A 13909-nucleotide genomic window follows, 5' to 3' on the forward strand; every position below is an offset into this window, starting at 1 on the left:
CTCTGAGATTATAGAGCAGCGGCTGTAACTGCATCCCCCAACCCTGACTGATGGCCGGCCGCAATGCAGAGCGAGTGTCAGTCAGGGCCGGGGGAGCGGTTACAGCAGCTGCTCTGTATACTCAGAGTGATGACTGAACCAGCAGCGCCCCCATGACTGAAACCTAATGCTGGCGGGGAGAATAAAGTTAATTTTCTCCCCACTGCATTCGGCTGCGTGCAGGCGCCGGGCAGCATAATAACGCTATTAACCTGCAGATCAACCAGATATTTGCAGGTTTATAGCGTTATTTCTGGGGACAGGTTCCCTTTAACTGCGAATCAGTCAGTGAGCTTGTTCTGATGGTCTCAGTCAGTGAGCTTGTTCTGATGGTCTCAGTCAGTGAGCTTGTTCTGATGGTCTCAGTCAGTGAGCTTGTTCTGATGGTCTCAGTCAGTGAGCTTGTTCTGATGGTCTCAGTCAGTGAGCTTGTTCTGATGGTCTCAGTCAGTGAGCTTGTTCTGATGGTCTCAGTCAGTGAGCTTGTTCTGATGGTCTCAGTCAGTGAGCTTGTTCTGATGGTCTCAGTCAGTGAGCTTGTTCTGATGGTCTCAGTCAGTGAGCTTGTTCTGATGGTCTCAGTCAGTGGGCTTGTTCTGATGGTCTCAGTCAGTGGGCTTGTTCTGATGGTCTCAGTCAGTGGGCTTGTTCTGATGGTCTCAGTCAGTGGGCTTGTTCTGATGGTCTCAGTCAGTGGGCTTGTTCTGATGGTCTCAGTCAGTGGGCTTGTTCTGATGGTCTGACAGGGAGTGTGTAACTTTTTTTTTTCCCCTCTCAGGTAATTTATGACCACGGACTCCTAGGAAACCAAAAAAAAAACTGTAAAAGTCAAATGGTGCAAAATTTTGAATGAAACCCAATGCAAAAAATTTATTTTTCTCTAAATAAATGTTAATGGGTTTTCTTTTGTTGTTTCTGTAAAACCCTTAAAGTGCTTGCTTTCTTGGCCTCATTTAATCTTGAGAAAACTATTGCTAAGATCTGTGTTACAGATTAGCACACGTTTATTTTTTATTTATTTTTTTTAGGTGTGTTTTTTCCACAGTTTTGTCACAAAAACGGAAGCATTTCCTAGTACTAGAAAGTCCATGAGATTGCTTATTTTTGCCTTGCAGATTAGAAGCAGTTTCAAATCTGCATCATGTCAATTCTTTCCGTGCTTTTGCAGCATTTTTTTTTCACCCATTCCAATGAATGGGAGTAAAAACACAAGTAAAAAAGCAGCAAAAAACGAACGTACATAACGCTGCTTTTTTCTGCCAAGAGACACGTTTTTGATCCAGAAATGTCTGCAGCAAATACTCAACATGTGCGCATAATATTACTAAGTGAGTTGTGCAAGCCAAATTTGTTTTTTAATCCCCTTTTCTTTGCTGCAAAATATTGCTATATGATACACCAGTCATGAGGCCGCTTAAAGAAAGTGTCTACCTTGTCTTTAGGCTTGTGCCAAATGTATTATTTGGCATGTGCCAGTCTGATATATTTGCAATGTTTCCTGCCGTGTAGACTATTTATTTTAGTTTCTAACTTTTTATGGAAGTATTAATACATTTTCACAAGTGTCTGTCTCTTAGCTCTATATTGTTGGCAGACTTCATTTCTTTAGGTTTTTGTTGCCTTTTGATGGCAAAAGTTAATATAAAATGTAAAAAATAAACCTTTTGTGGAACTATTCAAACAGGATTCATTGGTATCCATAAAAGCTGTCACGACTCTATTATGTATGGCAATATTGAATCAAAAGTAAAAACTCCTAAATATAGCAAGAGTCTGTATAGAGTAAATCTTACCTAGGACACAGTTGTTATAGTTGTAGAAAAATCTAAAATTATTTTTTTATTTTTTAGGAGGACAACGCAGATCTTAAATGTCAGCTACATTTTGCAAAAGAAGAATCGGCTTTAATGTGTAAAAAGCTAACCAAATTGGCAAAAGATAACGACACCATGAAGGATGAACTGGTAAAATACAGATCTATGTACGGAGACCTAGACAGCTCATTATCTGTTGATCAGCTGGCAAACTCCCCACATTCCAGAGAAGCAGAGTTGAAGTCTCATCTTAAACTAGTTGAAGAAGAAGCCAACATATTGAGTCGCAGGATAGTTGAGCTAGAAGTTGAGAATCGGGGTTTAAGAGCAGAGATGGATGAGATGAAAGTTCATGCTGAACGAGAACATCATGGTCAAGACTCCAGATTTGCATTTCCAGCTGGAGAGTCTGGGGACAACTTTGTAGAGCTCAGAAGACATCTCCAGTTTGTGGAAGAAGAGGCAGATCTACTCAGAAGATCAATGATGGAGCTGGAGGACCAAAATAAACTACTCATGAATGAACTGAATAAATATAAGTCTGACCATGACCTGGACATTACGTTGTCAGAGGACAGCTGCTCTGTCATTAGTGAACCTTCACAAGAAGAACTCACCACTGCCAAAATGCAAATCGGTGAACTTAGTGGAAAAGTGAAAAAACTTCAGTACGAAAACAGGGTGCTTCTCTCAAATCTTCAACGTTACGACCTGGCATCTTGTCAGACTACAAAGCCCTTAATGGAAACTGATGCCGAAGCAGGCGACTCTGCCCAGTGTGTTCCCACGTCTCTATGGCGCGAGGGACCAATAGGAGGGGAAACGGATTCTACAGATTCAAAAGAACGTACTCTGAAGAGTATCCTGAAAACTCCAGATATTTGTAACCATTCTCCGTCCAGGTTACCAAAGATTAAAGACTTAGAAAGTCTATTTGGCATTAAAACACAAGTGGAAATAATCAGTAAAGCCATTGAGGTCTTAACATCTGACGCAAACGGGTTTCTTTCGGGTATTAAGCTCTGTTCAGATAATGACTGTGGAGACATCTTGTTAACAGAGGCCTGTGATAACAGTGAAGTAACAAGTGACTCCAAACTGGTGCACGCAATCCTTTCTAGACTAGTGATGTTACAACAGGAGCTAAACTGCTTTACTAAAAAGGTCGATGCCTTTGGGGACTCTTTGTCATTACTGCCAGACACTACCTGTCCAGGTACCTCAAAAGACTCCTCAAGGAAAGAAAACTGCACTAGTTTACAGGTGAGTGCTACATACATTACCATGCAGAACCTTTCCCTTTTCCCCCATAGCAGTAATGTCTCGCTATGTCTAACCCGCTTGAATTAATCTGCCTAACCTTTACCTGTATACTTAATACTAATGGTAAACCTGCTGCATGGCGATTACACAAAAGAGAGGACGCTGCGATTCGACTGTGCATGAAATCTATAGGACATTTTATTTCCATTAGTGTTTAAGCCCCCGTCACACTAAGCGAGATCGCTAGCGAGATTTCTGCTGAGTCACAAGTTTTGTGACGCAACAGCGACCTCAGCAGCGATCTCGCTACGTTTGACACGTAGCAGCGACCAGGCCCCTGCTGTGAGATCGCTGGTCGTGTCGAAATGGCCTGGACCATTTTTTGATCGTTGAGATTCCGCTGGGTAGCATGCATCGGTGTGTTTGACACCTTACCAACGACCTCGTTGGTGACTGAGAAGTCGTCCCTCATCGAGGTCTGAATCGTCAGAGTAGCTGCTATGTGACAGGGTCCCAACGACCGCTGACCTCGTTATACAGGTCGCTACGGGTCGCCGTATCGTTTCTGCGTCGTTGGGAAGATCTGACTGTTTGACATCTCACCAGCGACCACATAGCGACGCAGCAACGATCCCTGCCAGGTTGTATTGTTGTCGGGATCGCTGTAGCGTCGCTAAGTGTGACGGCGCCTTTAGGCCTTATTCAGATTTCCTTTTTTCTACACACTTATTCTGTCCATATTTTTCACAGATTGATACACTTACCTGTTGTGACCTACAGAGTTGCTCACACATATAGGTTTTTGGGTCCATGCATATTACAGACCTGTGTATTCTTAACACTGTAGGGGCATATTCAGATGTCTATTTTTGGCTTACGAGTGCTATCTGTGTTTTTCATGCGCTCTTAACGATAATGGTGAATGGGGTCATTCACATATCCATGATTTTCTGAAAAATGCAAAATCTCGGCGACGTGTGCGATTTTGATCAAATGTCGATTTAAAATCTGCAATGCAGATCTATGGATCCATGAAAAAAGGTATGCCATTTGAGTGCAGTTACGGACTGTTAGCTAGAAAAGAAAAAAATATATATCTTTCATTATGGATATCATTTTTTTTAACATATACAGTACAGACCAAAAGTTTGGACACACCTCATTTAAAGATTTTTATGTATTTTCATGACTTTAAAAATTGTACATTCACACTGAAGGCATCAAAACTATGAATTAACACATGTGGAATTATATACTTAACAAAAAAATGTGAAACTACTGAAAATATGTCTTATATTCTAGGTTCTTCAAAGTAGCCACCTTTTGCTTTGATGACTGCTTTGCACACTCTTGGCATTCTCTTGATGAGCTTCAAGAGGTAGTCACCGGAAATGGTCTTCCAACAATCTTGAAGGAGTTCCCAGAGATGCTTAGCACTTGTTGAACTTTTTGCCTTCACTCTGCGGTCCAGCTCACCCCAAACCATCTCGATTGGGTTCAGGTCTGGTGACTGTGGAGGCCAGGTCATCTGGCGTAGCACCCCATCACTCTTCTTCTTGGTCAAATAGATCTTACACAGCCTGGAGGTGTGTTTGGGGTCATTGTCCTGTTGAAAAATAAATGATGGTCCAACTAAACGCAAACTGTATGGAATAGCATGCCGCTGCAAGATCCTGTGGTAGCCATGCTGGTTCAGTATGCCTTCAATTTTTTAATAAATCCACAACAGTGTCACCAGCAAAACACCCCCACACCATTACACCTCCTCCTCCATGCTTCACGGTAGGAACCAGGCATGTAGAGTCCATCTGTTCACCTTTTCTGCGTCGCACAAAGACACGGTGGTTGGAACCAAAGATCTCAAATTTGGACTCCTTAGACCAAAGCACAGATTTCCACTGGTCTAATGTCCATTCCTTGTGTTCTTTAGCCCAAACAAGTCTCTTCTGCTTGTTGCCTGTCCTTAGCGGTGGTTTCCTAGCAGCTATTTTACCATGAAGGCCTGCTGCACAAAGTCTCCTCTTAACAGTTGTTGAAGAGATGTGTCTGCTGCTAGAACTCTGTGTGGCTTTGACCTGGTCTCTAATCTGAGCTGCTGTTAACCTGCGATTTCTGAGGCTGGTGACTCGGATAAACTTATCCTCAGAAGCAGAGGTGAATCTTGGTCTTCCTTTCCTGGGGCGGTCCTCATGTGAGCCAGTTTCTTTGTAGCGCTTGATGGTTTTTGCAACTGCACTTGGGGACACATTCAAAGTTTTCCCAATTTTTCGGACTGACTGACCTCCATTTCTTAAAGTAATGATGGCCACTCGTTTTTCTTTACTTAGCTGCTTTTTTCTTGCCATAATACAAATTCTAACAGTCTATTCAGTAGGACTATCAGCTGTGTATCCACCTGACTTCTGCACAACACAACTGATGGTCCCAACCCCATTTATAAGGCAAGAAATCCCACTTATTAAACCTGACAGGGCACACCTGTGAAGTGAAAACCATTTCCGGTGACTACCTCTTGAAGCTCATCAAGAGAATGCCAAGAGTGTGCAAAGCAGTCATCAAAGCAAAAGGTGGCTACTTTGAAGAACCTAGAATATAAGACATATTTTCAGTTGTTTCACACTTTTTTTAAGTATATAATTCCACATGTGTTAATTCATAGTTTTGATGCCTTCAGTGTGAATGTACAATTTTCATAGTCGTGAAAATACAGAAAAAAAATGAGAAGGTGTGTCCAAACTTTTGGTCTGTACTGTGTGTGTATGTATAATAAATAAATATATATATATATATATATATATATATATATATATATATATATATATATATATATATATATATATACTTTTTTAATGTAGGAGAAAAAACAAACTTCTGAATAAGACATAGGTCAATTTTTTTTAATTTTTTTTTGTGTGCATATAAAATTGAGGTTTGCCAGCAGTGTATGGATGTGAAAGCATTTTCGAGACCCATTTGTTATAATGGGACACTGGACCAGATGTGCATTCACTAGACATTTAATTGAGTGCTCAAGTACTAGGCCACATAAAGGAACTGACTGAATTACATTTAAAAAAAAAAAAAAGACATCGGAGTCCAGAACTAAGGGTCGATGAGAAGCTATTTTATACTCCCTTCCCCTGTCTCTCCCTTTTGGCAGAATATCAATATTGTTGCCGGAGGTATTGCAGTGGCCTAAATTACATTGGCGCGAGGCTGTAAATTGAGGGCATTTGGTGATCACAGCAGCACAGACTGCATCCGCGAAGCTCCGAGCTCTTAATTGGCGTACGGATTACTGCAAAGCTACCATAATAGTGAGTGCTTTACTACAAATAACCGGGATGAGGGCTACAATGCTGCTACTGAAATGTTTTTAACATTCTACAAAGTTAGTAGAGGCGTATATTCAGTAAGGAAAACCAGACCGAATATTCTAGCAGGGCAGATACCAAATTTCTATAAATCAATTTTTGTACAATAAAAAGAATACAATGTGTTCTCTGAATGTCTTGAAAGACGCTAGAGCAAAGTCTACTACAGGGAACGTAAAGCGAGATACTGTGGAGTAACCAGACCTCTAGTAAATGTCCCTTTTGTGATGGAGCCAGTGCTACCTTTTTTATGATCAGGAGATTGAGGTGTAATTGGTTTACAGCAATAAAATTCTTGTACTGCAATAATAGCGTCTCAGCCCATTCACTCAGACCCTTTATGCCCTGGGGCTGAAGTTTCAACTAATTATTGCATTATACTCCGCAGCTCTTTTGTTCTTCCAAGCGTGAAAGATTAGATGCACAAAAGTGTTACTTGTATGAATTTGTTAACTGGGAAGGAGGTGGTATAGTATTAATACAACTTGTGCTTCCTATAAATTCTCCCGGGAACAAGCTGCAATAATGATACTAATAATAATATAGGAAAAGGGTGGTATATACGTTCATGTTATGGTGGTGGACTGTCATACATGGTTGTATCTCAGTTTCTTGACTTTTCAAAGGGACAAAAAAAATAGAATGTTAGGGGTCTGCACACTTCAATTTTACTTTAAAATGGTCAGCATGGCAAAAGAAGTAATGGTCACCTCACCAGTGTCCCAAGATTTGCTGGGTCCCCCGATAGCCTCTATTTCCTTGTCTCTCTGGATACATAGAAAATATGCTCAGCCAATGACTGGCTATAGTGGTGCTAGGCCTCAGCTAATGATTGGCTGAGGGTCATTTCTTCTTAAATAGACCAAGAAAGAAAAGAGCAAGGGTCCCTGGAAGCTTTGAGTCTACAGTAGTCTCCTGTAGAAGAGAACAGTGCGGGGTGAGCTTTTGGCGCTGACAGTCACCTTACAACTAGGGTGGGCTGTGACATACACATATATTTTAGATTATTATATTATGTCACAGCCTACCCTAGTTATTCGGTGACTTTCAGCGCCAAGAGCTCATCCCACATTATCTTCTACAGTAGACTCAAAGTTTCCAGGGACCCTCACTCATCTTTTTTTTTTTTTTCCCCCCTGGTCTCGTTAAACGCAAAAAGGCCCCCATACACTTAAATGGCTATTAGCCAAACGATGCCTCAGCCGATAGGTCGGCCAATAGCCATCTCAGCGCTCCTGTGTTCTCTATGAGAGAACCACTGACAGACATCTCTGCTGGCAGCTTATCTGCGAGAGAACAAATCGATTGGCAGTCCGAAATCGGACATGCCCGATCAACGTCTCCCTGACAATCAGTCACTGCTCCCAAACGCAGAGTGTCGCCTGAACCTGTCGATATTGATGGGGGCGTCCAACATTAGTCTAATATTACAAATAACCTCTTAAGCCCCCATACATATTTAATTTTATACATTGCAATAACAGGATTTGAGAACATATCATGTAACCAGTTAGCCTTGTTTAGCTGTACTTGTTTTGTGCCTGTTATGTACGATGGGAGAATGGTTACTGAACAATACAATGTTCTGATCTGATGAGTAAATTGCATAGGCATGGTATAGTTTGGTCTTCAGCTTCCTATGGTTGCCCATCAGCTGTCCACTGGAAGTACACACATTTTTTAATAAATCAGAGCAGGTTTATATTCTACATAAAAGGTACAATTGCTTCAACATAGCAAAAAGAGAAATCCACACAATTCTTCCTTTCACATTTTCCTCTTCTTTGATCCGGCCTATATATGTAATATCTCTAGCCTTTTAAGTGTTTTTGTTTTTTTAACCCTCAATACTTCCGAGTCCAGGTTTACCACTGATGGTTGATGTCAGGGCTACTGTCCCCAAGTGTTATCTCATCTACCACAAGCTATAAAGTGGCAGCATGGATGTAAATGACATTTCCATCACACTTTACGTGTAGGAAAACCTTGCATGATTTTCTCAATCTCCTATGTTCATAACATGAGGGGTACAATGTTCCATATAATATATTTGCTTGGCTTTACTAGGTATTGAAAATCGCCTACTGTCGCTTGCTTAAGGTGAAATGACAGATTTTAAGACTACAAGTCTGTGTTGGAATTTTCCCCAATGTCCCATGTTCAATGTCTTTTCACATACCCTTTAATCACAGTTGACTAACATAGTTTTAGCATAAACAATGGTCATATTCTGGCTGATATTCCCTGTAGTATGATAAGGGATCCATTGCTTTCACTAACTTTTTTGCTCTTTTTGTATGCGGGGTAATATGTCTGCCACTTTTGCTCCTCATTTGTACTACACAATGGCTTAATTTTGCTCAAGAGACTGTCTGCAATCCTTGGCCCATATTTCAGCACCATATTGTGAAAGTCTCTCAGGCTCATTTGTAGTTCTGCACTCGTCTGTTTGGTTGTTTTGTACATGTAATTTTAATAAGACATATTGAAAACTTCACATGCCATACTAGGTTTGTTGGAAGCAACAAGGAGCATATTCCTCTTTGTGCAACGACAGATGTCTGCTCCTTTCACAGCCCCTCACTGATCTCTTGTGTGAAAGCAGACCAAGCTAATTGAGGTTATATTCTAATTTATCTCATAAGATTGGAAGCCACATATTTATATCCTGGTCTGAAACGCCGCAGCCATTGCTAGAAGTGTTAAATGAAGTCAATATACATGTGGGGAAACGAGCATCAAAATACACACCATGCACATAATTTCCTGTAGGCAGCAAATCTGTCTCCTGGATGGACCTCCAAGATACACAAGCATATACACTGCTCAAAAAAATAAAGGGAACACTCAAATAACACATCCTAGATCTGAATGAATGAAATATTCTCTTTGAATACGTTGTTCTGTACAAAGTTGAATGTGCTGACAACAAAATCACATAAAAATCATCAATGGAAATCAAATTTATTAACCAATGGAGGCCTGGATTTGGAGTCACCCCCAAAATGAAAGTGGAAAAACACACTACAGGCTGATGTCCTTAAAACAAGTAAAAATGAGGCTCAGTATTGTGTGTGGCCTCCACGTGCCTGTATGACCTCCCTACAACGCCTGGGCATGGTCCTGATGAGGTTGTGGATGGTCTCCTGTGGGATCTCCTCCTAGACCTGGACTAAAGCATCCGCCAACTCCTGGACAGTCTGTGGTGAAACGTGACGTTGGTGGATGGAGCCATGATGTTCCAGGTGTGCTCAGTCGGATTCAGGTCTGGGGAACGGGCGGGCCAGTCCATAGCTTCAATGCCTTCATCTTGCAGGAACTGCTGACACACTCCAGCCACATGAGGTCTGGCATTGTCCTGCATTAGGAGGAACCCAGGGCCAACCGCACCAGCATATGGTCTCACAATGGGTCTGAGGATCTCATCTCGGTACCTAATGGCAGTCAGGCTACCTCTGGCGAGCATGTGGAGGACTGTGCGGCCCTCCAAAGAAATGCCACCCCACACCATTACTGACCCACTGCCAAAACCGGTCATGCTGAAGGATGTTGCAGGCGGCAGCAGATCGCTCTCCAAGGCGTCTCCAGACTCTGTCACGTCTGTCACATGTGCTCAGTGTGAACCTGCTTTCATCTGTGAAGAGCACAGGGCGCCAATGGCGACTTTGCCAATCCTGGTGTTCTGTGGCAAATGCCAAGCGTCCTGCATGGTATTGGGCGGTGAGCACAACCTCCTTCTGTGGACGTCAGGCCCTCATACCACCCTCATCGAGTCGGTTTCTAACCGTTTGTGCAGACACATGCACATTTGTGGCCTGCTGGAGATCATTTTGCAGGGCTCTGGCAGTGCTCCTCCTGTTCCTCCTTGCACAAAGGCGGAGGTAGCGGTCCTGCTGCTGGGTTGTTGCCATCCTATGGCCCCCTCCACATCTCCTGGTAGCACCCCCAGCCTCTGGACACTACGCTGACAGACACAGAAAACCTTCTTGCCACAGTTCGCTTTGATGTGCCATCCAGGATGAGCTGTACTACCTGAGCAACTTCTGTGGGTTGTAGAGTCCGTCTCATGCTACCACGAGTGTGAAAGCACAACCAACATTCAAAAGTGACCAAAACATCAGCCAGAAAGCATTGGTACTGAGATGTGGTCTGTGGTCCCCACCTGCAGAACCACTCCTTTATTGAGGGTGTCTTGATAATTGCCAATAATTTCCATCTATTGTCTATTCCATTTGCACAACAGCATATGAAATTGATTGTTAATCAGTGTTGCTTCCTAAATGGACAGTTTGATTTCACAGAAGTTTGATTTACTTGGAGTTATATTCTGTTTGTGTTCCCTTTATTTTTTTGAGCAGTGTATTTAAAACCATTTAGTAGTATTTAGAGCTACTTAGCAAAAATCGGGTAACAGATTCCTTTTATGTAAGCTGAGAGCAGCATGTTCTAGGGATGAGACCCTGATTCCATTGATGAAGCGCTTACTGAGCTGCTTGCTATTTTGATAAAATCACTGTTCTCTGTTGCAGATCTACCAGTTCTCTGCTGAGCTCTGTATGACCCTGCCCACACCTCTAATTGGCTGCTTTCTTTGGCAGCTTTCTGCACATGAACAATATACAATCAGTGGTGGGTGCGTTATTACACAACATGGCACAATACTCCGAATCCTCTAGTGATAATCTCCTGCTGATAAAACACTGATTTTATTGAAACTATAACAAGTAGCTCAGTAAGTGACACATCGCTGGAATAAGGGTCTCTGTATCTACATTATGATACTTTCGAGATTAATTGGCAAAAAAATGGTGACAGATTCCCTGTAAAATGAACACTAAACCTAAAAATTGAATGCTAGAAATAAGCTGAAGATAAACTTGTCCACATTGTCTGTCTGCAGGATTTTCTGCATGATCCTAAAGCAGCTTGCAGAAAACCCACAAAGAGTACGAGTTATTTTTCTTATTTCCTTGCGGGAACTGGTGAGCGGTGTGATGGGAAAGCTTAGAAACAATTTAAAAAGACACAGATTTGGTCCCACCTATCTGCAGACAGGGCTGAGGGGGGAGGCTCCTGCTGCAGGCAGCTGTACATCCTTCTCCACACTATATATCCAGACTGTATAGTAATGAGAAGAATGACTTTGTTCCTATTTGTTAAAAAACAAACAGCTAAGTAGAATAGATTGGTGTAACCAACCCTAGCAATACCTCTTGAGTTCTGCTTATTTGGCTAGTTATGGTAAGGTCTTGGTGAATTGGCTGTAAACCATCTTCCATATTGTTCTGCTGTTTTCTGTGCACCAACACTACGCTGCACTACATCTCTAAACCAAGCAAGGAAATGCAGGTTGTGGCGACTGTGTGCGGTTTATACCTATAGTTTTTATGGTAATGTATATTTGCTTTGTTTAAGGGGGTTCCATGTGTGAGGGACATTTAGGACCTAGAATGCCATATTCTTGTCCATCTGGAACATTGGCATCAAAGTAGTCCTATAAGTTGTAATGGTACTGTGTGTGTGTGTGTGTGTGTGTGTGTGTGTGTGTGTGTGTGTGTGTCTCTGCCGTGCACATTACCACGTGTGGCCGTACCTTCTAGTGTTTTGGCTCTAGACCAGTTGCAGGGCGTTCAGTGACGAGTGGTTGTGAGACTGTTCGGTGCACGCTCTATTTACCCAGAGTTCTACTTTCCTGCATGATGCTAGACTTCAGAGCTAATCTTCCTCTACCCCCTGCTCCCTAAACCTCGCTCCCTTGTTCACTGCATGGGCACCATAACCGGTGTTTGCACATCTTCTTCTTCTTCCCTTCTTTTTCTCTTCCTGTCTTTTTTCCCTAACAAACCCCCAGCCCACGTGTCTACTCATTGCGTGTTTTCTTTTCCTCTCCACATTGTCTTTCTCCTCCGTCACCAAACTCTTCTTTCTGTTCCTCCTTTATTTTATTATGTAATTTTGTTTCCCTTCTTCCATTTGATTTTGTTGGTTTCTTGTTTGATCCCCTTTTATTTCATATTTTGTCTTTTATTTCTTTTGTGTTCCTTTTTACTCCTTCCCTTGGCCTTTCTCGTTCTGTTCTTCATTAACTTGCCCATGCATGCAGCAGCCTGAGTGTAGGAACTGTCGAGACAAGGAGGTGACTTGTTGGGAGAAGACTGAAAATGAGCATAATATGGACCAGACCAAAGGCCTTAAGAGCTATCAGCCAGAAGACAACGAGTCCTATGCTGCAGAGGTAAGTCAACAGAATATATGTTCTCTTTAATTGTTGTGAAAAAGTGCCCATAGATGAAAAGCATATTCCCATGAGGAAATTGTTCCACTCTTGGTACAGTCATGGCGCAATTCTTGACACATTGTTTATAAGCCAGAAAATGGAACCAATTGTCTTCAAGCAGCTGTCCTATCTGACTTCTTGTCAAGGTGTCCATAAATGCATTGATATTTTATTTCATAGTATCTAACTAATCACAATATGTATTAATAAAAGCACAGGTCTACATAGAAAGTGGTGCTTTTCACATTACCAACTGATACAGCTTACGTAGAAGTGGCAATGCAAGAGCTCCTTCACAGTATTTTCACTCCAATGGCGGTACAAGCTTAAAGGGATTTTCCCACAAAGTACATTTTAATTAAAAGATCTTGGAATAAAAATAAGTTCCACAAATGAAAGTATTTAAATAAAATGTTCCTGTGCTGAGATAATCTTATAAATGTGCCCCTGCTGTGTACTGTGTAATGCTTGTGTCTGACTGTGCAGGAACATGGTCTGATCATACCACAGCTATTGGGCAGGGGAGGAATGAAAAGAGTATACATACAGGACAGCACAGGATCACAGCTGACTCTTTTTGTGAGGTAAAACCTTTCCCTGCCTGTTTTTAAGCAATATTTTACTTCAAAGAAAGTAAGAATCAACTGTGATCCCCTGCTGTCCTGTCTGTATACTCTTTTGCGCCCTCCCCTGCCCAGGAGCTGTGGTATGATCAGACCATGTCCCTGTACGGTCAGACACAGCCATTACACAGTACACAGCAGGGGCACATTTATAAGATTATCTCAGCACAGGAACATTTTATTTAAACACCAATTGTGGAGCTTATTATTCAATTATCTATTGATTTAAAATTTTGAGGGATTGGTTTGTGGGAAAATCCCCATAAGTAGTAACTTTTGTTTAAAACAAAATTGTCTGACTCCCTATAAAAACGTTACAGTGAGCATAGGTATGTTAATAACTATAAAATTCAGCTCACTCACCTGCTGTCTGCCCTGTGGATCTAGTGCAGCCCACTCCTGTGGTCAGTGGCACCACCAGGAACGATGATGTCTCGTTCTGCAGAACCACTGCAGCCAATAACAATTGACTAGAACAACACCTCATTAAAGGCACATTCATACTGCAGTGTACGTCGG

At 41.9% G+C, this 13909-nt stretch overlaps 1 protein-coding gene across 4 annotated transcripts in view; it reads left to right on the forward strand.

Moving 5' to 3' along the window:
- The window catches only part of MTCL2 (microtubule crosslinking factor 2), a 94330-nt gene that overhangs the window by 35904 nt on the left and 44517 nt on the right, over window positions 1-13909 (forward strand). For 2 of the 4 annotated variants that reach the window (XM_073683678.1, XM_073683680.1), the window contains exons 5-6: window positions 1890-3116; window positions 12594-12725. In XM_073683678.1, the coding sequence (XP_073539779.1) occupies window positions 1890-3116; window positions 12594-12725 (1359 nt within the window). The remainder of the gene's footprint in view (window positions 1-1889; window positions 3117-12593; window positions 12726-13909) is intronic. The other 2 variants (XM_073683679.1, XM_073683681.1) reach the window with 2 other exon arrangements.

Source organism: Phyllobates terribilis, unplaced genomic scaffold (genome assembly GCF_046119375.1).
Source record: "Phyllobates terribilis strain yellow unplaced genomic scaffold, ASM4611937v1 Scaffold_5__5_contigs__length_657084704, whole genome shotgun sequence".
Lineage (NCBI taxonomy): Eukaryota > Metazoa > Chordata > Amphibia > Anura > Dendrobatidae > Phyllobates > Phyllobates terribilis.